Source organism: Phragmites australis, chromosome 10, assembly GCF_958298935.1.
Source record: "Phragmites australis chromosome 10, lpPhrAust1.1, whole genome shotgun sequence".
Classification (NCBI taxonomy): Eukaryota; Viridiplantae; Streptophyta; class Magnoliopsida; order Poales; family Poaceae; genus Phragmites; species Phragmites australis.
In genome coordinates, this window is record NC_084930.1 from 25,319,826 (window position 1) to 25,345,224 (window position 25,399).

At 44.6% G+C, this 25,399-nt stretch overlaps 1 protein-coding gene across 1 annotated transcript; it reads left to right on the top strand.

Moving 5' to 3' along the window:
• The first annotated feature begins 1,770 nt into the window (after window positions 1-1,770).
• Window positions 1,771-6,371, top strand: LOC133930454 (putative U-box domain-containing protein 42). Its single transcript, XM_062377105.1, has 4 exons — window positions 1,771-2,123; window positions 2,811-3,914; window positions 4,064-4,373; window positions 4,510-6,371. Exons 1-4 carry the CDS (start codon window positions 2,118-2,120, stop codon window positions 6,141-6,143), a joined length of 3,054 nt encoding a protein of 1,017 aa, XP_062233089.1. The 5' UTR covers window positions 1,771-2,117; the 3' UTR covers window positions 6,144-6,371.
• Window positions 6,372-25,399: the final 19,028 nt, after the last annotated feature.

A 25,399-nucleotide genomic window follows, 5' to 3' on the forward strand; every position in this document is an offset into this window, starting at 1 on the left:
TTTAACTCACGATTTATTTAAAAGTATAAAAATAATTTAAAATTTTTGAATATTTTTATGACTAAAGTAGAGCTCACTAACAACCTATTTTAATTAGTTTTGTCAAAAAATATGAGCGAATATATAATTAAAATTCTTTAAAAAATCTATTTTGTAACTATTCGCAATTTTTAATGTATAAAATAAATTCTCAAAAATTCACTAATATTTTTCTCATATGATATGCTATAAATATTAATAGATCATCTTATCTACTCTAATCCTACTAACCAAACAGAAAACTAATCCATCCTATCGATTTTTATCTCACCAACCAAACAAAAAACTGACTCATCCCAACCATCCTAACCAAACAAAAAATAGAATCAACCTATTAAAAAAATATAAATAATCTTATCCTATTCAACCTCGCTTTTCAACCAAACACACCTTTAATGTCCAAGTCGATCCGAAACTTCTTCGTGATTTAGAGCACCGATTGTCGGCAGCAGCATAGGGCCATCAATGCTGTCATGCCTTCAAATGGTGACGCAAATGGAGGTGAAAAACACAAGCTTGAAACGTAATATCCAAGGACTCATGAATCAGGCCGAGTGACAACTCAAAAATGCTGCAATAATCTTGTCTCTTAGCTAAGCCTGCCTTTCGTTCCACACCCATCATAACTTCGTTCCAAAAGAAACAATTTGAAATGCTACACAAACAAGGCACAAATACAATGAGTTGTTAAGGCAGGCAGGATTTTAAATCAGGGTTTTTTGTTGAATTTGATTTTTTCGTAAAGATGCTTAAGGTTTCCTAATTCCGATAACTAATAGTACTATAGTCTACACATTTCACTAATCCACCTGTAATCGCGACCAGCATCCTGTCCATCTCCGGAAATCCCTCCGTTGGCGAGAAAATCCAGGACCGCCTTTTCTGGTTCCCAAAACCTAGCACGTGATCCTACTCTACTGTTATAGAGGAGTACAAAGTACAATTACCTAGGCCCACCTGCCATTGATTGCCACGACGATTCCATTGAAAAAAAATGTTGGAACACTCGACAGAGCTCAAATCAAATGCAGAGCCATCAAAAACAGAGTGTTATCATTGCTGAACTCTTTTAACCTTTGCCGTCGAACTAATCTCTGAACAGTTCAAAACGCAAGTCCTTGTCCTTGGCTTAGGCCTGACACGGTTCTGACGCAAGACTTTTTTTTTATGATAATAGAAAAAGATTAAGTATTTTGCATCATGTGGTTTATATAATTCTCGTTTATTATTATATTATTTTTAGTTTATAGCTAAATGTTAAAAGAACATAAAAACATAAAAGATCACGTGAATGTGAATCATTAATTATATAGTCTAATTCTAAATCACCACCTATTTTTAACAAAAAGTTCTATGGCTACCGCTCTAAAGCTTGGCACACATGTTTATGTTCTGACGCAAGACATGGGGTGCGTTGAAGGACAGCGATCTTGGGAGAAGCAAATGTATTTACTGTAGCAACGGGAACAGTAATAGGTGGGTGCGTGAACAGTGATTTGCAGTTGTACTGTAGACGAAATAATGTAGTAACAGTAGTCTGTTATACTGTAACGAAGGGTCCAATGCAATTTACTGTAGTCCTCTGCAGTTGCTAGTAGCAACTGCATAGGATCCCGATCGTGCGTTGAAGCGTTCACCGTTCGGTGGCCGAGCGCCACCGTCTGTAACAGAAGGTCAAAATCTTTGTACTCGTTCCATGCAGTGCTGCTGCTGCTGATAAACAACTGCATGCATGAGCTGTCTGGGAGAAGGGGCTCCTTCCTTTGCCAATCTCTAAACAGGGTGGCCGAGAGGGCGACCTTGCTTCGACTTGTTGGACTGGGTCGCAGCGCTGCGCGGTCTCCCACCATTATCTATCTCCTCTCCCCAGTCCCCGCCCTTCCTCGGCTGTTTGCGTGCTTTTTTGCTATCTGTTCTTGGGCGACGAGGAGGCCATGCCTGGGTGGGAGCTGGAAGAGGAGGGGAGAATAGTCCCCCACTACTAGCCCCCCCCCCCCCTGTTCACTTCAGGGGAAAGAGGTCGGCAGAAGGAGGAGGGGAAGAAGAAGAAGCTCAGTTTCTTGGGAGGGAGGTCTTGGATGCAGGTACGTGTCGTTGAGCTGCCTTCTCTTTAGTCGTGGCTTGGCTGTTTGTTTCCATGCAATTCGTAGCGGTTTCAGTAGTTTAGCGGATTGTCATGAAAATTAGCTGGGTTCTGAGGGTGTGATTTCTGAAGATTGGGTCATGGAGGTGAGTATCTCTGGTTAAATTGAGAAAAAATAGGGCTGTGTTAGTGGGTTTGGCAAGATGTAAAAGGAGAGGCGAAGCTGCTGCTGCCGCTGCTGTCAAATTGCAATCGGAGTATATAGAGCTGTCTTGTGATCTTCCTCCCCCCCCCCAAAAAAAAATATTTTAGGTGTTCTTGATGTTCCTTCAAGGACCATGGGCAATTTGGTTTACTCCTCATGTCCCAATTCAAGCAGCAGCTAACATATCTCCAACTGGTCTGTGCAGTTTTTTCCGTGAATAGTATGCTTGTTGTTGAAAGTAACCAATCTGTAACAGTTGGGAATTTGGGGGGAAGTGGCCACTCGTGTATTATACTATTCTCCAATTGTTTAGAACCAATCCCTATCAACTTAAGATTGCAGGATTGTATTGTAGCGAAGAAGGGTGGTTAGGTTCCTTCTTTATGACTTCCTAGTCTGAAGTCTGAACTATCCTTTTCCATCACAAAAATTCGTCTTTTCTTGATGCTTTTGCTTGGGTGACTAACATGTACTTTTGTTCAGAGAAGCGAAGCTCAAGCCAGGAAGGCGTCGCTCGCCGAGTCTGTACTAGCAGCAATCTCCGAGCTCATGTCTTCAGCAGCAGCCGTAGAAGTTGAGCAAGAGAAATTCATGGATGTGGGCAGCCGGATTCATCATGCGGACCCGGTCACAATGGATCTGCAGAGATCGCAGAATTCCCCGATCAACACGACGCACATTATGGAGTATCTAGCCGCGAATGTCGGCCTTGCCAAGGACCTCGTCGCAAGATGCAGCGCCTTCGCGCAGCAGCTCATGGACGACGACCTCCTGAGCATAACTGAAGACTTGAACAATGTCATAAAGAATATAAGCAATGAGCTCGGCAGGTTACCGACATCGTCATTTGTGAGCAGCACGTTTGCAGAACCAGCAATCAGTGGACGGGTTCAGGTTGTCAGGAACCAGCAAGATTTGTATGACCAGCTTTCCTGCGATGGCTACTCGGAGGCCGAGTTGTCGATGGTTGTGGCCAATGACAGGCCTAGGAGAAGAAAACTGCACGACAGTGACATGCCGAGGCTGGTGGACTTCTTGCATGGAATGTACCAAGAATCGCATGAGTCTGGTGGTCAGTCGTTCAGTTCGTTACCTGAAGTCGCAGAATATGTCGAACCATTGTATGATTCTTTCTTCTGTCCGCTGACAAACAAGGTCATGGTTGATCCAGTGACAACGGAGAGTGGTGTGACTTATGACAGGAGAGCCATTGAGGGTTACTTCGAAAAGTTTACGGATGGCACTGAACCTCTGATATGCCCTGTTACAAAGATGGCAATGCAGAGCAAGACTCTGAGGAGCAATGTTCCACTGAAGAGCACAATTGCAGAATGGATTACGAGGAACGAAGCAACACGGGTCAGGATCGCACGTACTGCACTCTCTATGGCAACCACGGAGGCAATGGTGCTTGAGGCCATACATGAGCTGAAGGTGCTGGCCAGGCTGAGGAGAAAGAACAGGGATCAGATGCACAAGATTGGCATCACCAAGTTCCTAGCACGGCTTCTGGACCACAAGGATGCGCTGATACGGTGCGACTCCCTGGACCTCCTCTGCCTCTTGGTTGAGGATAACGCAGGAAAGGTGAGAGAGTGAGAGACATCTCAATCTTTGATCTTTTTCTCCAGCCTTGCAAATAGCTATGCGATTGTTGTCCTACAACTGATGCTGAAGTGCAGCTTCAGGTTTTAATCATCTTGCATTTAACTCAAATTTGTTTTCATGACATACAGGAAATCATAGCGAAAACCAGATCTGTTTCAAGGACTATAAAGTTGCTTTCTAGCAGTAGTCCTGATGAAAGGCATGCAGCTATCTCTTTCTTGGTGGAGCTTTCGAAATCAGAGTTACTGTTGGAGAACATTGGATCTACTGCTGGAAGCATACTAATTCTCATCACAATGAAGTTCAACGGCTCTGATGATCCTGTTGCTGCCGAGAAGGCTGGAGAGGTCCTCAAGAACCTGGAGAAATGCCCAAAGAATATCAAGTACATGGCTGAAAGTGGCTACTTGGACCCTCTCCAAAGGCATCTAGTTGAAGGTAAGATTTAACCTGCCTACGGAGAAATTTAACTCTCTTTCTTTGTGTTAAGCTAGCATATACTAGTTCATGAAATGTTTTAGTGCAAAATGCCATTCTCGTCATTACCATTAGCTGACATGAACGCACAAAACAGGGTCAGAAGATGTGCAAATGGAGATGGTGAGCTACCTCGGCGAGCTGGTCCAGAAGCAGGATATGACCATTAACATTGCCGGGAGCGCGTCAGAGATCCTCGTCAAGATGGTGTGCAGCGGCAACATGGCGATCCGCAAGGCGGCGCTCGATGTCCTCGTTCAGATCTCCTCCCACCACCCCAACGGCAGGACGCTTGTGGATGCGGGTGCTGTCCCAGTCATGGTCGAGGAGCTCTTCATCCGAAAGATTGACGAGGAGCCCATGGGCTCCAAGACGGAGGCCGCAGCCATCCTCGCCAACATCGTCGAGTCAGGCCTCGACCCCGAGGCCATCGTCGTCAACAAGGAAGGCCACGTCATCACGTCCAAGTACTCAGTGTACAACTTTGCGCACATGCTCAAGAGCTCCATGCCAAACAATCTCAACCTAAGCATCGTGCGCGTGCTGCTCGCGCTCACGGCGCTCCCCAAGCCGCTCGCTACGGTGGTCTCGGTCATGAAGGAGCAGGACAGCAGCCAGACCGTTATCGAGTTCATGGGCTCGCTGACGGAGGCACTCGGCATTGCCGCAACGAGGCTGCTCATTGCGTTGTCCCCGCAGATGGGGCACACCATTGCCGAGAAGCTCTGCAAGGCGCCGGGGCAGCCGGGGAAGCTTATCAAGAGCATTGGCCAACCTGGGAGGATCACCGAGCGGCACGCCGTGTCGACGATACTCCTGGCGAGGCTGCCTTACCAGCACATTGCTCTCAACCTTGCGTTGCTGAACCGGGGCGCCATGGCGACCGTGCTGGCGAAGATAGAGGAGATGCAGCGCGGTGATTTGCGGGCAAGTCGCCATGCGAAGGCGTACATGGAGGGCCTCGTTGGCGCGCTCGTCCGGCTAACGACAACACTGTATGACCAGGACGTGCTCCTGGCGGCCATGGATCACAGCTTCACGTCGGTGCTCACCGATCTCCTCGTGCGGTCGGCGGGCAGCGACGAGGTGCAGCGGCTTGCCGCGGTTGGCCTTGAGAACCTCAGCAGCCAGTCGCCCAACCTCTCACAGCAACCAACGGAGGAGCGACTCCCGAAGAGGAAGAACATCCTCCAGCGCCTGCGCGATGCGCACTCCAGTCGAGTGTACGACAACCGGAAGCCGCCGGCGCACAACCGGGTCTGCCCAGTACACCGCGGTGTGTGCTCCCCGGCCACAACGTTCTGCCTGGTGGAGGCCGGCGCGGTTGAGGCCCTCCTCGGCGTGCTCGAGAGCAACGAGAACGGGCGCGTGGTGGAGGCCGCGCTCGGGGCGCTGTGCACGCTCATGGACGACGCGGTCGACGTGACGAGCGGCGTGGCCGTGCTCGCGGAGCACGACGCGGCGCGGCACGTGCTGCGGGCGCTGCGGCAGCACCGCGACGGCGGAGGAGGGGCGGTGGCGCGGAGGTGCTTCTGGGCGGTGGAGAGGTTCCTGGCGCACGGCGGTGAGAGGTGCGTCAGGGTGGTGAAGGGCGACCGGGCGCTGCCGAGCCTGCTGGTGAGCGCCTTCCACAAGGGCGACGCCGCCACCAAGCAGGTCGCGGAGAGCGTGCTCCGTTGCCTGCACCGCATGCCGGACTACTCCGCCACCTACGAATCCATCGAGCTGTAGCCCAACACGTGATGCATGCGGCTGCGCAGCTTGTGCATCTCTTTTTTCTGGGGCTTCTCTTCTTGCCTTTCTTGGTTGTGTGTAACATGGATTGGTGCATGATATTGTTTGGTACTTTGGTGTAGCTAAAGGAAAATAGAAAAGGAAAAACTGAAGATGCAATGCTATGTAAGTATAACGAAAGGTTATTTTTTGAACGAAATATAACAAAAGGTTACAGCAGGGGAAGATAGAGTTTTCATTGTTCTTTGTGTTCTTAACTTCCTAGGGTGTGTTCGGTAGATTTTGATCATTTGTTTCACAAGTCTCTATGTCGGATTGGTGTTTTTGCCTGCAAAAGAATGGTGCACACTATTTCATGCATCCTTTTATAATGTTAGATAGAGATGTCACAATTACAATTTCCCCCATTTTGGCCGACATTTGATGAGCTTAGCAGGAATGCCTCTAGCAGTCTAGCTTTAGACACTCAGCACGATTCGTATGGCCTGATATTCATTTTGTTTTTGTTTTACTTGATATGACAATTTCATTCTATCACCTGTTCAATATGATCACATTATTATACGAATTGCTTGGGCTACTACCTACTATTTAAAAAATTATTTTATCTTCTGCCAAGTATCAGAGCATATTTTATGCCATCTGTAACACAAAATCTAGTTACTAATTGGCACAGAAAACGTACAGTATGCAACATAGAAGCTGATGATTTCCCTTTTATAAATTTGGTAATATAAACCTCGTTTGATCATGTTTGCCCATGATGGTTTGTGACTCTGTAGTCTGAAATTATAAAATGTTACAATTTCGGTCATCTTGAAGTGATTTCCTCTGACATGCATATTTATGATTTTCTGAGTTTCGACCATGTGAGGAATTTTGAATGAATGGTCATTTCATTATTGGATTGTCTACAAAATTCTCTTAAGACACCTAGTACTGAGTTGATGTTCTGTTAGCGGTTCCTGTCAAATGAAGCTTCGTTTTTTTTATGTTCCATCTTATTTAGTCATCAAAATACTGGTATTTTGTTCATATGTAAGTTACAAGAGTGGATCTCATTCTACCTGACAAAGTAATTTTGGTTGTATTGATTTATCTTTCAGGCTGACTATCATATATATCTACTATATAAAATACGAGTTAGTTTCGCGTCATCTCTCCTTCTATCTAATAAAAAATCTCTAAAATTTAAATAATTTACTCACTTTTTCATCCATCCTCGTCTTCCAACATTCCCATCCCCTTACCGCTACATATATGAGACCTGTTTACTAATGAAAATAAATTTAAAAAATGGAGGAAATTAGCAAATAATCTCTTCCTCTTTTTTATCCCATCTGAAATCAAACTATGATATCACTCTTGACGTATTCATTCAGCAGTGCTCCCATGTCACATCCATATCTCTATACCTTGAGTTTGTGCTTTATGTTACTGTATTCAATATTTTTGTTTTCGTTGCAACGCATAGACACTTGCTAGTTATAGCAAACATGATCCTTTTAGGGTATGTATATGATTTTGATGATTAATAACAACATAGTCAATGAGACAAATATATTTGTTAAGTATATGTTTTAGTAGTTCTCATGGATGCAACATATGAAGAAGCCACCAGCTGGGACAAATATTGTATTGAATTGGATAAGTTTCAGGAAAAATGTACACGTCGGATGATCTAGCGATGCAGAAATTGTACACACTGACGCTTTTGTCTCCGAGCATTTGTACACACTGGATAATTCGGTGATTGAAGAAGTTGTGCACACTAGAGCATTCCAAAAATTGAAGTTCAAGTGTTCCACATATCGGATGGTTCGGCTCTTGAAGTTGTGCACATCGAAGATTTCGCTGGAGTATTTTCTAGATATTTCCTTTAGTTCAATGGAAGATGAAAGTATATATGCCAGATGGGCCAGCGCTTGTATCGGAGAATTCACTAGAGGATCAGTGGCTCTAACAACTAGTTTTTATGATTGATCCACACCGGATGGTCTGATTCTTAGAGTAGGTGCATGTTGCATCATCCGACGTTCAGGAAAAATGTGACTGTTGGAGCAACGAATAGTGCACAGGGCTATATATACCCCCACTCGGTCATTTGAAGGTGTTAGAGTATAGAAAAGCTCACATACACTTGAGGAGATATTCAAACCACCAAAGTGCTAAAAGTGATGATCCAAGGCGATTAGTACAAGATTAGGGAGTGATTAGTGCTATTAGACGTAGAGAGAGTTGATGCTAGGTATTACTGCCTAGAGAGGGGATCAAGAAGTGATCATATCTTGTACCAAGTGGTACACCGGTGCCTTGGAGTCTTGGTGACTCGCTGATACCGTGAGCCGTGGTGGCTCAAGCTTGTCGATCCTTTGGCTTCGTGCGGAGCGGCGGGAAGATGCTTGTACGGGAGTCTAGAGACCTTTGTCTTGGTGGCTTAAGCTCTGAAGTGAGGACGGCGGTAAGTGACAAGAAGAGAGACACGTGGTGTGTCTTGCCTTTGTGGCTTGGTGGCTCAACCTACTTGAGAACTAGGTGGCTCAAGGGTCGTGACCGGATGCTGACTGGGAGCAATAGCCTAGGTGGCGGCTCCAATGTGAATTAGGGGTGACGTTTATACCATAGATACTATGTGATAAAAATCCTTTATACCGAGTTTGCTCTACCGACCTACTTTACATTTTCGTATTTACATGCAATTTACCTTTGCCTGTTTACATTTCTAGAGTAGTTTGTTATGATTGGCTATATGTTGCAAACTCTTTTGAGCAGTAGAGTATACACTCTAGATAAATATTTTTAGATAGAAATTAATATAGGTTTATCCTGTGAAGTTTTTGGATCGTTAAGTTTTAGGTGTCCTAATTCATCCCAGTCTTAGGATGTCACCGACCATTTCAATTGGTATCGAGCCGGAGTTTGCACTTTTCATAAGGATACGCCAATCCAAATGGTATTTGAGGCGTTGACTCTTTTTTATTGGTTAGACTACGCCACCTAGTGAGTTGGGACGTCCGGGGTAGGGATGGTATCGGTAGTGTTCATATTTTGATGACACTCACTTCCCCTGGTGGAAAATTCTAATGACTTATTTTCTATAAGCTAAATGTTTAAATATTTGGAGAGTCATCGAGGAGAGGATGAAGGAATATCTCACAAACAAGGAGAGATAATTTGATGCCTTAGTGAAGAGTATCCTTTTATCTTCTCTATCAATCGATGCATTCGATCGAGTAAATTCTCTCATCAATGCACATGATATTTTAACTAACCTCATTGAAATACATGAATGCACAAAGGATGTGCATAATGAGAAATATCATATGCTAGTCCATAAACTCAATAGCATTAAACAACTTACCTATGAAAGTGCTAATGACATGTACTGACGTTTGAATATTTTTGTCAATGAGATCAATGGGTTAGGTTTGATGCCAATTGGAGATGATGATGTTGTGAGAAGGATACTTGAAGCTCTCCTTGCGAAGTACAAATTAATTGTCTTCATCATCTACGACAACAATGACATTAGCAAGATGACTCTAAACCAAGTACTCAACAAGATTACCGCTCATGAGATGGTCATGAACATAGAGGTTGAAGCTTCTTCTTCATCTGATACCAAGAACTTTGTTCTCACAAGTAAGCAAACTCCTTGCCCACATATGAAAGAGAAGATGAGGAGACAAGATCAAGATTCAAGCTCAGTAAAGATGATGGTGATGAAGATGAAGAGAGCGATGAAGAAGATGAGCAAAGCACAACAAGTGACAAAGAAATGGACTCTAAGATCATCGAGCTCATCTCAAGATTGGAGAAGGACATAAAAAGGATCAATGTCAAGATTGATTATCCAATCTTCGTTGAAGACTTGGTCAATATAATTGATCATATTAAGAAGGAGAAGAAGAACAAGAACAAGAAGAAGACAAATGGAAGAGCGAAAGCATTCAAAAGCATAGGAAGATGAGTGTGTGAAGATGAAGATTCAAGCTCAAATGATGAGAGTTTCACCATTCACTTTTTAAAGAGAAACTCCTCCTTAAGATCGTCATCACGCAAGTCATCATCACACAAGTGTTATTTGCAAGCCAAAGGTTTAGATGTTTGGAGAGTCATCGAAGAGGGGATAAAGAAACATGTCATAAATGAGGAGAGTCAATTTGATGCCTTAGCAAAGAGTATCATTTTATCATCTCTAAGCATCGATGCATTTAATCAAGTTTATTCTCTCACCAATGCTTATGATATTTGGAATAATCTCATTGAAATACATGAAGGCACAAAGGATGTTGCAATGAGAAATATCATGTGCTAGTCTCTCAACTCAATAGCATTAAATAACTTGCCCATGAAAGTGTTATTGACATGTACTCATGTTTGAACATTCTTGTCAATGACATCAATAGGCTAGGTTTGACGTCAATTAGAGACGATCAAGTAGTGAGAAGAAAACTTCAAGCTCTTCTTTCAAAGTACAAATTTATAGTCTCCATCATTTACGACAACAACAATATTAGAAAGATGACTCCAAGCCAAGTTCTCGGCAAGATCACCACCAATGAGATGACCATGAACATGAAGGTTGAAGGCTCATCCTCATCCGATGCCAAGAACTTTGCCCTCACAAGCAAGAAAGCTCCCTACCCACATATGAAAGAGAAGATGAGAAGGCAAGAGAAAGAGTCAAGCTCCAGCGAAGATGATGATGAGGAAGATGAAGAGAGCAATAAAGAAGATGAGCAGAGTACCTCAAGTAATGAAGGGATGGATCCCACGATCGCCAACCTTATCTCAAGTTTGGAGAAGGATCTCAAAAAGATCAACGTTAAGATTGATCATCCAATCTATATGAAAAACTTAGTCAACAAAATTGACCATATCAAGAAGGAGAAGAAGACCAAGAACAAGAGGAAGACAAGGGGAAGAGATAAAGTATTTGCAAGCATAGAAAGATGGGTTAATGAAGATAAAGATTCAATCTCAAGTGATGAGAGCTTCATCATCAACTCCTCCAAGAGAAGCTCTTCCTCAAGATCATCATCATGCAAATTGTTATCACACAAGTACCTTATAGCCAAAGGTATGAAAAGTGATGTAAGTGATGACAAATCTGATGATGATTCACCCTCTTAAGAAGACATCTTGATTTGATCAATTAGTAACAAAGGGTCTTAAAGAAACAAATTAAAGAGCTGAAGAAATTCAATACCCTTAATGAAATTCATGCCTCCTTTGTTAGTAATTATAAATAATTATTGAGAAAATTTGAATTGCTAAGCAAGGAGCATGAAGAGCTTAAGGTACAACTTGAGCGAATTGAATCTCAACTTAAGGTCCCTTTGAAACAATCTGCCTCTCTCTTTAATTTCAATCCTAAGGTAGATACTTCTACTTCTTATGATGATTTGATTTGTGTCACGCTCGGTTTTAATGGACAAAACCAAGTGCGGCTTATGTGTGCCCAAGAAGTTCAACACACATAAGGACATCACAAGTGAAGTAACAAAAATAATACTTTTAACTTACAACTGTTTAACTCTTACATTAAAACTTCACCTAAACATCCTAATAAATAAACGACGGCAGCGAAACAGAAAGCATTGGCGACCTAGCAACTCCACAGGTACCGATCGGAAGACACACACTTAGTACACCAGGTCGTCGTCTTGAAAATCTTCAAAGTCTACCACTGAGCAGCATATGTATTGTGGGAGATAGCAAGGGTGAGCACATGGAGTACTCAGCAAGTGTGGGAAAGATAATGATATGTAGGCTTATAACAAGAATATACTAACACATGGTATACTTACGTAAATGCGAGTTGTTAAGTGAATATAATCCAACAACCCGACAACTAACCATCCGAGGTTAACCATCCCATAAACCATAACCAACTAGTACCACCTGTCTTATACCACAACCATCTAATCAAGTAAGGATCCAAGTCTCCCATAACCGAGGGCACGACTATTATTAATAGTTTTACACTCTGCAGAGGTTGTCCAACTTTTAGCCACGAGTCATGATTTCCATGTTACCGTGTTTGCAGAAACTTAACACACGCAAATGGTGTGTCGCCAAGAGATCACTACGAAGCATGATCCATCAATTAGGTCCTGGTACCCCAACAAATGCTAGCTAGGTGTCTAATTGATATGCTAAGCCTTACCCATATCGACCTCGTGCTTGAACGGTACTTCTTGGGTTGTCATTTCTCGAACCGATCCTTATATGTGACACTTGGGCAAAGACTGTCCAACAGGGAAATAACCAACAAAATCTAACACCTTTTCTTGGAACGTATCCACAAGCCCACCACATGAACCACCATTATCAAATCAACTACTTGCCCAAGTCCTAGGGTTCCATGTTACTAAAACAAATTCATCATCACCATTGCATATATCCACTAAATATGTATATGACACTTCCCAACATCCCAAAAGTATAGCTAAAAAAATCTACTTAAGAGACTCATATCAACTACCCCTTAGGTTTCAAGGAATGTAAAGGAACAACTAGGTAAACCCTAACATAGGTGACTACCCATCAAGTTGAGAGACATTACATACAATTTTGTAAAACAAAATATTTAAAATATAGGTTCAATATGATCTAGGACACTTGCCTTCTCCTTGCTGCTGTTCAATGTACTCTAGCTCTTGGTCTTGATGTTCCTCAAATTGATCCGCGACGTTGTCGACTAATCGCACAATTACGGCAAAGCACACAAATAAAATACACTAAGAACAGAGTACAAAACAAAAGAACAACAAGACAAAACCTATGTAGAAAGAAAGAGCTCAGAGAAATGAATCTAACGATGCAAGAATTGCTTAAAACGGAGTTACTACGGAAAAGATACGCTAAAAATAGTTTTAGGGTTTAATTTAAAAAAGAAAATGACTAATTTGTAATTAACGAAAACTTTTAGGGATCTTTTTGTAAAAATAGAGGGACCAATATGAAATTTTGGAAAAGTTTAGGGATCCAAGTGCAAAAAGACACGTGGCTTGCTGACTGGAACTTTGATGCTGAGTCGGATTAAGATTGACACGTGTTGGCATGGTGTTGGGTACTGAAGAGGTAAGTTTTAATGTAATCTGGGCCACGCAACAAGATCGGACAACGACAAGAGGTGGCGGTCGGAGGGGAATGGTGGAGGGAGCTCGAGACGTAGCGACGACCTTGCTGGAGTTGGCAGGAACCTCGTCGTCGGCCCCGGAGATCAACGGTGAGCGGCGATTCACGACGTGAAGCTAACGGGGAGTTCGTTTATGGCCTTACCAGAGAGGGAGCGACACCAGAAGGAGCTCAAAGATGGCGGAGGCGGTGGAGGAGTTCGGTTGCTTGTCGGCAAGGTGCTTCGGTGACTGGAATATCAAATCGTTGGCGACAGGGGCTCCTGGAAGAGGAGGCGAAGCTTCTAGGTGACTTGGATGGGGCGAGGCGATGCTAGGAAGCTCGGCGGCGAGGTTAGACCTAGGCACCGCGACACATGCGGCGAGGAGCTTGAACTCGAGTCGACGAGCTAGGGAAAAAGAGCGACGTGATCTGGGGAGGGCGTAGGGCCATCTATTTATAGGCGGGGCTAGAGAAGGTCTGGTTCGAGCTCAGTTAGGATACGGCAATGGCGGCGGCTTCTACCCGGACTCGATTTCTTCGTTTGAACACAGTTTCGTTGGGATATGGCGGCAGAAGGTCACGAGAACCACGCGACCTCGATTTGGCAAGTTTCAGGAAGACCTCCCATCTGGATTTGGCGTGGAATTGATGAGATTCGACGGTCAGTGCAGCGATCTCCGGGTTGAAGATAGATCCGACGGGCGGGACCCACATGTCGGCAGGTTGGGCACGGGGCGCTTCCACGGGCGCAGAGCTCGGGCTGGGCTGGAGCGGGAGCGGAGGAGGTAGGCCGGCTGGCGGGCTTCGGCAAGGAGGTGAGCTGGGCTGGAACCAAGGCGCGACCCACGCGGAAGAGAAGGGAAGGAGGAGAGAGAAGGCCGGGCTGCTGGTGAGTTGGGGCGAGGGAGAGGGAAGATAGGGAGAAGGCAGCTTGGGTCGGGTTTTGGAGTTTATCTTTTTCTTTTCTTAATTCATTTGAAATTCAAATTCAAAGCAAAATTAACTCAAACAAAGCTAAATGAACTCCAAATAAAACCCTACATGCCTATACTTAGCATGAATGCATATAAATCAAATATAGCCTATGTTCATTCGAAATTTAATTTTATAAATTCGATTTTAAACCTAGGCTATTTAATTCAAACTCAAATTAAAATCTGGCCAATTTTAGAAAGTTGCAAATTTGAAAATTAGGGTGTTACAAACCTACCCCTCTTGGAATGAATCTCGCCCTCGAGATTCGGATGGATTGGAGAAAAGATGAGGAAACTCTAACTTCAGATCTCCTTCTCTTTCCCATGTTACTTCATCCTCTGAATGGTGACTCCATTGTACTTTGCACATTAATATCACTTTTATTCTGGTAACCCTTTCTGATCTTTCAATGATCTTCACTGGATATTCTGTATAGGAGAGATCATCTTGAACATCCAACTCTTCCATTGGCAATTGTTCTTCGGGCACTCGAAGACACTTCTTCAACTGAGACACGTGAAAGACATCATGCACATCTGTCAGCTAAGACGGTAACTCCAACTGATAAGCTACTTCTCCTCTTTTATCCAGTATCTTGAAAGGTCCAATGAATCTTGGTGATAACTTCCCTTTGACCTTAACTCTACGAAGAACTCTTATGGGAGAAATCTTGAGATAGACGAAATCTCCAATTTCAAAAACCAATTCTCTATGTCTGTTATTAGCATAACTTTTCTACCTTGATTGTGCAATCCTTAGATTCTCTCGAATTATCTGAACTTGCTTTTCTGCATCTCGTAGAACTTCTGGGCCAAAAACTTGACTTTCTCCGGTCTCATTCCAAAACAACAGTGTTCTACACTTTCTTCCATACAGGGCTTCAAATGGAGACATTTGGAGGTTTGTCTGATAACTGTTGTTGTATGAGAACTCTGCATATGACAGACTCTTATCCCAACTTTTACCATACTTCAGAGCACAAGCTCTTAACATATCCTCGAGTATCTAATTTACTCTCTCAGTCTGACCATCTGTTTGAAGATGATAGGCAGAACTGAAATTCAACTTCGTGTCCATAATCTCGTGTAGCTTCTGCCAAACCTTGGAAGTAAACTGAGTCCTCTATCCGAAATAATCTTCTTCGGTATTCTGTGCATACTTACTATTTTTGACATATACATCTCTGCTAGTCTGGCTCCACTATATGTAGTCTTAACCGGGATAAAATGAGCGACTTTAGTCAAATGATCAACTATAACCCATATAGAATCATATCCACCTTATGTACGGGGTAATCCAACAATGAAATCCATACCAATTTCCTCCTATTTCCACTCAGGTACCTTCAAGGGCTGTAGCAATCCTACTGGTCTCTGATGTTCTGCTTTGACCTTCTGGCAAGTATCACACAGGGCTACATATTCTGCAACATCTCTTTTCATTCCATACCACCAATAACGATTCTTGAGATCTTGATACATCTTCGTGCTTCCGGGGTGAATGGAAGATGCCGAATCATGGGCTTTTCTTAAAATTAACTCTTTAATGGCCTTTTGATTAGGCACACAGATTCTCTTTTTGAACCACATAATACTGTGACTTGTCTTTTGTAAAGCCTGTTACTTTATCATCCTTAATAAGCTGCCTTATTTCCTTGAGCTTTTCATCTTCAAGTTGACCTTTACGAATATCTTGCTCCAATGTGCAATCAACTTCCATGGTAGTTTCTTCTACATCTGCCACAAAAACAAGGTTAAGCTTCTCAAACTCTTTCCATAACTTGGGTTGACTATCTTGAACCATCATCGAGTTACAATAACTCTTTTGACATAAAGCATCGGCTACCATATTAGCCTTTCCTGGGTGATAATGGATTCTCATATCATAGTCCTTGATTAACTCTAGCCATCGGTGCTAACAAAGATTTAGATCCAGTTGGGTGAATATATATTTTAAACTCTTGTGATCCGTGTATATCTCACACTGCTTTCAAATGAGATAGTGTCTCCAAATTTTCAGTGCATGAACCACTGCTGCTAATTCCAGGTCATGCGTAGGGTAATACTCCTCATGCTTCCTTAACTACCTTGATGCATAAGCTATGACTTGACCTTCTTGCATAAGAATACATCCAAGTCCTTGTCGCGAAGCATCACAGTAGATATCAAAGTTCTTGCTAATGTCTGGTAGAACTAGCACTGGGGTTGTAGTCAATCTCCTCTTCAATTCTTCAAAACTTGTTTGACAAGCTGGGCTCCGCTTAAAAACCACATTTTTTGTAGCAAAGAGGTAAGAGGTTGGGATACCTTAGAGAATCCTTCTATGAAGCGGCGATAATATCCTGCTAAACCGAGGAAACTTTGGATCTCTAACACATTGGTAGGTGGTAACCAATTCAACACATCATTCACTTTACTTGGATCTACTGCTACACCTCCAGCTGTTATGATATGGCTGAGAAAAGTGACTTGATCTAACCAAAAATCACACTTTCTGAGCTTGGCATACGGCTGATGCTCTCTGAGTGTTTGTTGAACAATTCTCAAATGTTCTTCATGTTCTTCTTCACTCATAGAGAAAATTAGAATATCATCAATGAACACCACCACAAATTTTTCTAGATAATCCATAAATACCTTATTCATGAGATTCATGAAATAGGTTGAGGCATTGGTCAATCCAAAAGACATAACAGTATACCCATATAGTCCATATCGAGTACTAACGGTGGTCTTGGGTACATCTGATGATTGAATCTTCAACTGATAATATCCAGACCTTAGATCAATCTTGGAGAACACTCGAGCTCCTCTCATCTGATCAAACAAATCCTCAATCTGGGGTAACAGGTATTTGTTCTTAATGGTCACATCATTGAGCACTCTGTAGTCTACACACATTCTTCGAGTACCATCCTTCTTATCCACGAAAAGAACTGGGGCTTCCCAAGGTAACGCACTTGCTCTAATAAAAACTTTACCTAACTATTCTTTGATTTGCTTCTTTAACTCAGCTAGGTCATTAGCAGATTCTATATGGCCTTTTAGCTATAGGGGCCTTACCGGGTACTAATTCAATGACAAACTCAATTTCTCGATCTGGTGGCATACCTAGCAATTCATCAGGGAAAATATCGGGAAATTCACGAACCACTCTGATCTGATCAATGGGGTTTTCTTCAAGTAAATTGAGAGAACAAACCTCTGCTACTGGGGTAGTAGCTACGAACTCAACTCTGGTTCCATCTCCACTGGTTAGGTGGACTGCTCTTCTGGCACACTCAATTACTCCATCAAATTTGGATAACCAATCCATTCCGAGGATAACATCTATGCCCTTAGATTCCATGACTACAAGATTTGCTGGAAAGTCTACCCCTCTTATTTTAAGTTTCATCCTATGACACATATATTGTGCTTTCAATTCTCCTCCGGGAGAGCTAATAAGCATAGGTTGTTTCATCATAACCATAGGTAAACCATGTTTGGCAACATATTGAGTAGTTATGAAAGAATGCAAAGCTCTAGAATCAAACAAAACTGATGTAGGCTGAGAGTTGACGAGGAACATACTGTACACCACATCCTGAACATCTTGAGCTTCTTCCACGGTGACATGATTGACCATCCCTTGAACGAAATTCTGCTATCCAAGGTTGTTCTGAACAGGGGTCTAATTTCCATTACGTGCTTGGGGTTGGAACTGAGTAGACTTCGGGGTGTTGGTGTTGGACTAATTTAGATTCTTCTTAGGGCACCGATTCACATAGTGTCCTAGCTCTCCATAGTGAAAATATCCTTTGCCTGAGGCGGAAGTAGCAGGGCTATTCTTGACTTGAGGAGTAGTTGGTGGAGTTGAACAAGGTGTCTGATAGTTTGAGCGCTGAACAGGGGCTTGAGACTTAGGCCTATACTGATTATTGGTACGGAACATAGGATCTTGCAGGGGAGTTTGAGTTGCCACACGGGGACGTGTGTTGCTTCCTTGTCCTTGGAAAGACAGCTTCCTCTTCTTCTCGTCTAGTTGACGACGCTTGTGTTCAACCATTAAAGATTTGTTCACCATTGCTTGGAAATTAGGGAACTCTTGAGGAAGTAAGGCATATTCAATATCATCGTTCAGACCTTTCAAAAAGTGTTCTTGCTTCTTCTCATCTATATCCACTTTATTTGGAGCATACCTAGACAACTGGGTAAACTTGGTCACATACTCCCTTACATTCCTTGGTCCTTGCTTCAATCTCATGGATTCTTACTTCTTCAGACGGGCATCTCCTGATGACACATGATGAGTGGCAAAACTGGATTTGAATTCCATCCAAGTGATAGCTGTTGGATTATCATGTGCGGCACAATATACTTCCCACTAGTCCAAAGCTTGACAGCGAGTTAGTGCAAAGCATAGAGTATCATCTCTCTGCCATTGCACTGTGCAACTTGTAGCTTCCTTTCTATATCTTTCAACCAATCATTTGCATCCATAGGCTCCACTGCATGACTGAAGACTAGGAGCTAAGTTCTCTTGAATTCTCCAAGTCTTGATGGTTGATGGAGTTGAGGAACATGATTTGGCTGCTATTGCTGTCTCTGCACCATATTTTGAGCTAAAGCTTGTAAGATCTAAGTTTGCATAGCCATATGTTATTCCAAGGTCACTGGAGGAGGTGGGGGTGGATTCTGGTTGTTGTTGTTCTCCTCATTGGTATTTGGTGCTCCTTCTTGTGTTAACCATCTAATTAAGGTTGGAAAGAAGGACATGAGTAGATAAGCAAGACTGGAAAAAGATTTAACTAAGGAAAAACCCAACTACATTATATTATAGATATTAAAGATGCGACTGTGGATAAGGTGCTTGTTGGAGATGATCTCCCCCCCCCCTCTACAGAGGATAGCTTGAAGTCTGCTGGAAGGTCCACCTGCTTGTCACTACATGTTCGTTTCAGGAACTGAAGGTGAAGGTTGCGAAGATCGCGAAGCACCATTGGTCGAAGGATGTAGGCGTGCTCGCAGTCCCAGCTTCCCGTGTCAGCGAAGACGGTGGCGAGCCTTCGGCTGAAAGCCGAAGTCCGTGCCAACGATTCTGATTGACCGCAGCGGGCGAAGGTAGCAGCCGGTCTTCGCTTTGAAGCCGAAGGCCATCCCAGGGCGACGGAATGGAGAAGACTTCGGCAGATTTTCAGAGCCGAAGATCACAACTGGATAGCAGGGCCTGCTTTGGTTGCCCGGGGCAGAGTTGTGATTATGTAAATATGCTTAATTGTACCATAATGCCCCTGATATTCCAAGAATGTAGCAGGTAAGGGGGTAGAAACTGTAAACCACGGCTGGAGAGGTCGAGTACAGGCTATAAATAGGGCCATACTGTACCCGAGAGGGGCATCGAAACAGTTCTACCCCAAGCACGTGTCACCCCGAGGACCCTTCAGCATTTCCGTAAGCGAAGGTTTACCTTGTCTGGGATTTCGGTCCCAACAGTTGGCGCCGTCCGCGGGGATCGAACCCATAGACACAATGCCACCTAAAAAGAAGACAAAGCCAACTGGTACAGTGGAGGCGTTGCCGGATCCTTCAACTGTGGCCGGGGCTTTGCTCGAAAGACCCCCTTCAGTGCTGCCAAGGTCGAGCAATGCTTCGGCCGGCGGAGCTTCGGGTGGACGCGAGCAATGCTACGGCGTTGAAGTAGCGCCACCAGGAGGCCATGATGACAGACACGGAGAAGCCGTCCAGATAAATGCGGAGCCGGTGGGGGTCACGGAAACAAGCGATCGCGCACACTTTGAGCCTTCGACAAAAGAAGGGGGGAAGGTGCGAGACGAAGAGTGGGAAGACCTCGATGACTTCACAGAATATGAAAACGAAAATGAAACACAGGAGGAAAGGATAGCCAGGCTAGAGGCCGAAGAGCTGGAAAGACAGATTGCGCAGAAGAAGCGCATGCTAGATAGCCTGGCAGCGAGCCGAAAAGCCGCCGAATATCGCAGACGGGCAGAGGAAGCTAGGAAAACATTGGAAAAAATGCAAGAGGAAATCGATATGCTACACCGAGTGGAAGGAATGTCTCGCCAAGTGACGCCGCCCGGAGACACGACACGAACTTCGCAGGACCTTCGGCGGCGGTCGTCCGCGGGAAACCCAGAATCTCCACTAGCCATGGATCTGTAGAACCAGCCGTGGCCACCGGGCTTCAAGATGCCCAGAGTAGTAATGTTTGACGGGGAGTCAGACCCAAGGGAATTCGTAATGAGCTTCGAAGCGGCTGTCGAGTCTGCCAGAGGAGACGGTGCAACATTGGCGAAGGCCTTCGTATTGGCCGTAAAAGGGATAGCAAGATCTTGGTACTCCGCGTTGCCCCCGGATCCATATATTCATGGGAGCAATTGCGTAATGCCCTGTACAACAATTTTCAGGGAAATCGGGCAGACAAGATCACCGTGAGTGACCTCTTTGCACTGAAGCAACAGCCAACAGAAACATTGCAGAGCTATATGCGCCGCTTCGTGCACATATGGTGCCAAGCAAAGGGGCTGAGCGAAGATACAATCATCGATGTGGCAATACAGGGCATCAGAGAGGGATTATTAGCAGGAAAGCTTACAAGAAAAAGACCTGGGAGTGTACAAGAGCTGCTCAATAAGATGGAAGAATACGCGAGATCTGAGCTCGATCATCTTCGAAGGAAAAATGAAATGGTAGCCTCAAAAGCAGTAAAAACAAATACATCGGCCAGAGAGGCAGGCACTAGCAACCCTCGAGACAGATTATGGCACACGAGGAAATTAGAAGCATCTGAATATACAAGGCAAAAAGAAGTCAATCAGATAGACTCCGGTCCATTTGAAATCGCTCAAGTGGAAAGCAAAGCTCAGAGTGCGGCTACTCGAGGAGGCCGAACCAGTAGAGGAAGGGGCCGCTGAGGCCAAGGTGGATGAGTCCCGCAGGACCTGGCCACGTTTTACTGCGAGCTCCATGGCGAAGGAGCCGGCCATAGGACCAAGCAGTGTCCGCAGGTCGTGGCCATGAAAGAGAGCTTGGCGAAGCAATCTCTTGATCACGCATGAGCCATACACCACGCAGCAAATCTCAGGAGAAGTGAAGCGTGGGAAAACCCCAATCCGAACATGGCATTTTCCAACTAGTGGCGACCGATGCTGGCACCACAATATGCACCTGCAGCCTCGGCTGGCAAATGACCCTACAAGGGGAGCTACCTCCGCCACCACCAAGGCCTGCGATCGAAGCACCACCAAAGAGCAGTAAGTCCGTGAACACGGTAAATTGTGGATACAATGTGGTGTTGGCTATCTCAGGGGGATCTAACCAACAGACAGAATCTAATAGACAGCGGAAAGAATACGTGCGAAGGGTGAACCACGTCGGTGTGGGGCCAATGTACATTCATTCAAGGTGGTCAAATGTTCCCATTACATTCTCGCAAGAGGACATGAGGGTCTTAGATTACCCACACACAGATGCCTTTGTTATCACAGGAAACATCTCGAGAAATGAAGTGCATAGAATCTTGATATTTGGAGGAAGCGCAGCGGATATCATCTTCGCCGATGCCTTCGACAAAATGGGTCTACGTCAAAGCGACCTGAATCAAGCTGGATCACCATTGCTAGGCTTCGGCGGGAATGCAATCAATGCTCTGGGAAATATAACAATCCCAGTGTCATTTGGAGAAAGGACAAATTTCCGGACGGAAGATATTACCTTCGATGTGGTTGACATTAATTACCCATACAATGCGATATTTGGTAGGGGAGTCTTAAACACATTTGGAGCAATACCGCACCACGCGTATTTGTGCATGAAGATGCCTGGTCCTGAAGGCGTCATAACGGTGCTTGGAGACCAACGAGTGGCCCGATGAATCGAAGTGGGAATCACTCCAGGACAGCGAAATGTCCATATGGTCACTGAACCTTCGGCAAATCGAGAGGAAAGCGATATCCAGCCGAAGTTAAACAAAGCAGCGAAGGCTGTACCGGAGGGAGCAACCAGAATAGTGCCGTTACATCAAGAAAAACCAGATAAAAAAGTCACCATAGGAGCGGAGTCCCCAGAGGAGGACCAGCAACAACTCATAATGTTTCTCCGCAGCAATGAGGATGTCTTCGCTTGGTCTCCAAAGGACCTACAAGGAGTAAGTAGGGAAATCATTCAGCACAGCTTAAATGTAGATCCCAGTGCAAAGACAAGGAAGCAAAAGCCTAGAAAAGCTTCAAGTGAAAGGGAAGAAGTAGCAAAAGCTGAGGTCAAAAGGCTGCTCGATGCTGGAGTGATACGTGAAGTGTTGCACTCAGAGTGGCTAGCTAACCCAGTGTTAGTCAAGAAAAGCAACGGAAAGTGGAGAACGTGTGTCGACTTCACAGACTTGAACAAGGCTTGTCCGAAGGATGATTTACCATTACCTAGAATTGATCAGCTGGTGGATTCCGCGGCTGGTTGTGAGATGTTAAGTTTCCTAGAAACATACTTGGGGTACCACCAGGTCTGGATGGCAAAGGAAGATGAGGAGAAGACGAGTTTCAGGACCTCCTTCGGCATATACCGCTTTGTGAGGATGCCCTTCGGACTCTGAAATGCTGGCACAACCTTCACCAGTTGGTGCAAACAGTGCTAAGTTCACAAAGAGGGCGAAACATCCTAGCTTACGTCGATGACATAGTGGTCAAAAGTGCTAGAAGAAGCCAACATCTCGAAGACCTGTGTGAAACATTCAGAAGCTTGCGAAGGGCGGGACTAAGATTGAATCCAAAAAAGTGTGCCTTCTGAGTACAATCCGGAAGGCTATTAGGGTTCTTGGTGTCGAAGAGAGGCATCAAAGTGGAACCCCAAAAGATACAATGGATAATAGATATGAAACCTCAACAAAACAAAAAGCAAGCACAACGCTTGGCAGGGAGGTTTGTTGCACTAAACAGGTTCATTGCAAAATCTACAGAGCGAAGTCTAACTTTCTTCAAAATGTTGAAAAGCTCTGACCCATTCAGATGGGGCGGAGCAACAAGAAGCCTTCGATGAATTGAAAAACTATTTGACGTAGCTCACAACATTTTCTAGCCCCGATCCAGGAGCAGATTTGTTATTATACATAGCGGCATCCCCTTCGGCAGTGAGCGCTGTACTCGTGCAGGAAAGACACAAAGACAACAAATTACGATAGTTCCCAATATACTATGTGTCAGAAGCTCTCGTAGGCCCGAAGAGGCTCTATAAAGAACTGGAAAAAGTAGCATATGCACTCGTCATGGCATCTCGCAAGCTTCGCCATTACTTCATAGCTCACAAGATCACAGTACCAATTTCCTTGCCCCTTCGCGACATGTTTCAGAACAGAGAAGCTATAGGAAGAATGGCAAAATGGGCAGCGGAAGTCGCCCCATTCATGATTGTTTTTTGGCAAGAACATCGTTGAAATCGCAAGCGTTAGCAGACTTCGTAGCAGAATGGACTCTGCTAACCGAAGGCCCAGAAGAAGAACCGTCAGAACCGGTCTGGATCGCATATTGCGATGGGGCGTGGAGAGCTACAGGAGCGGGCGTGGCGGTGGTATTATCCTCACCTTCGGGCGCAAAGCTAAGATATGCCGCCAGATCAGAATTTCGGTCTACAAACAATACCGCGGAGTATGAAGCCGTCCTCCTCGAACTTTGCAAGGTGAAGGCTTTGGACGGCCGGAGGGTGCTGGTTAAAACAGACTCAAAGGTAATAGCAAGCTAAATCGACAAGACGTTTCAGGCAAAAGACCAGAGCTTGTTAAGTATAAGGCAACAGTCCGAAGAATGGAAAAGTAATCCCTGGGGTTCACAGTCAAGAGCATATCGAGAAATGACAACTTAGAAGCAGATGAGCTAGCCAAAGCCGCCGCGCAAAATCTACCTATGCCACTAGATGTATTCTACCAAAAGCTGACTGAACCAGTCGCCGATGACACTTTGCGACCAGCGCATTCCATTGCTATGATCGAAAGCGAAGATTGGCGCTCTCCAATATTGGCTTATCTTCGTGCTTATCACAAGCCCGAGGATAATGTTGAAGCGAAGCGTATGGCCCAGAGAGCTAGAAATTACAAAATTGTGGGAAACAGTTTGTACAAGGCCGGAGTCTGTGCACCATGGTTAAGATGCATATCCCAGAAAGAAGGGCAGAATCTGCTAAAGAAATTCACAGTGGACTGTGTGGTTGACATGTGGGTACACGAGCCTTAGTTGGAAAAGTATACATATAGGGCTTCTTTTGGCCGAAGGCGATCAGTGATGCGGATCACATAGTCTGAAGTTGTCAACAGTGTCAATTCTGGGCAAAGGGGTCAAACAGACCTTCAGCGAAAACACAGCTAATCCCACACGTTTGGTCGTTAAGGCGTTGGGGAATTGACATTGTTGGCCAACTGCCAGCCGCTCCAGGAAATTTGCGATATGACATCGTTGCGGTCGAGTACTTCTCCAAATGGGTGGAGGCGATGCCACTCGTAAACATAACATCGAGAAATATCCAGAAATTCCTGTGGCAGAATGTCATATGCCGTTTCAGAGTCCCGCGCGAAGTAACAGTAGACAACGACACCCAATTTGACAGTGCAGGATTCAGACACTTTTGCGAAGGTTTGGGGATCAAAGTCTTTTTCACATATGTATACCACCCACTGTCTAATGGAGCCGTCGAAAGAGCAAACAACATCGTCTTTGCTGGTGTTGCGAAGTGCTTGCAGGGCCTGGCAAAAGGGAAATGGGTCGAAGAGTTGCCCAAAGTCTTATGGTCTATAAGAACAACGGTAGGAAGACCAACCTGTTTCACACTGTTTCGCCTCCTCTTCGGAGAGGAGGCAATGACCCCAGAGGAATGCAAGAACAAATCATTTAGGGTCATAAATGAACCAGAGCAAGGCGAAGAGTCAATGTCAAAGGATGCCCTCGAGGAAGTGAGATTGCAGGCCGCCGAAAATCTAGGCAGATATCAACAGGAGAAAAGAAAGTGGAGAGACAAGAAGATATCCGGAAAGAACTTCATCCCCGGAGATTTGGTGCTGCGAAGACTCGGTAATGCCTCACCAGAGGGAAAACTACAGAGCAAAGGGGATGGTCCCTTCTTAGTCAAAAGGTCGTTAAGACCTGGCTCGTATCACTTGGCTAATATGGAGGGCGA

Bases quoted from the DNA above. Each gene is read 5' to 3' on its own strand.
- LOC133930454 (XM_062377105.1), top strand. The intron at 3,915-4,063 runs GTGAGAGAGTGA...CATGACATACAG, and splicing joins TTGAGGATAACGCAGGAAAG to GAAATCATAGCGAAAACCAG. The intron at 4,374-4,509 runs GTAAGATTTAAC...CGCACAAAACAG, and splicing joins CCAAAGGCATCTAGTTGAAG to GGTCAGAAGATGTGCAAATG.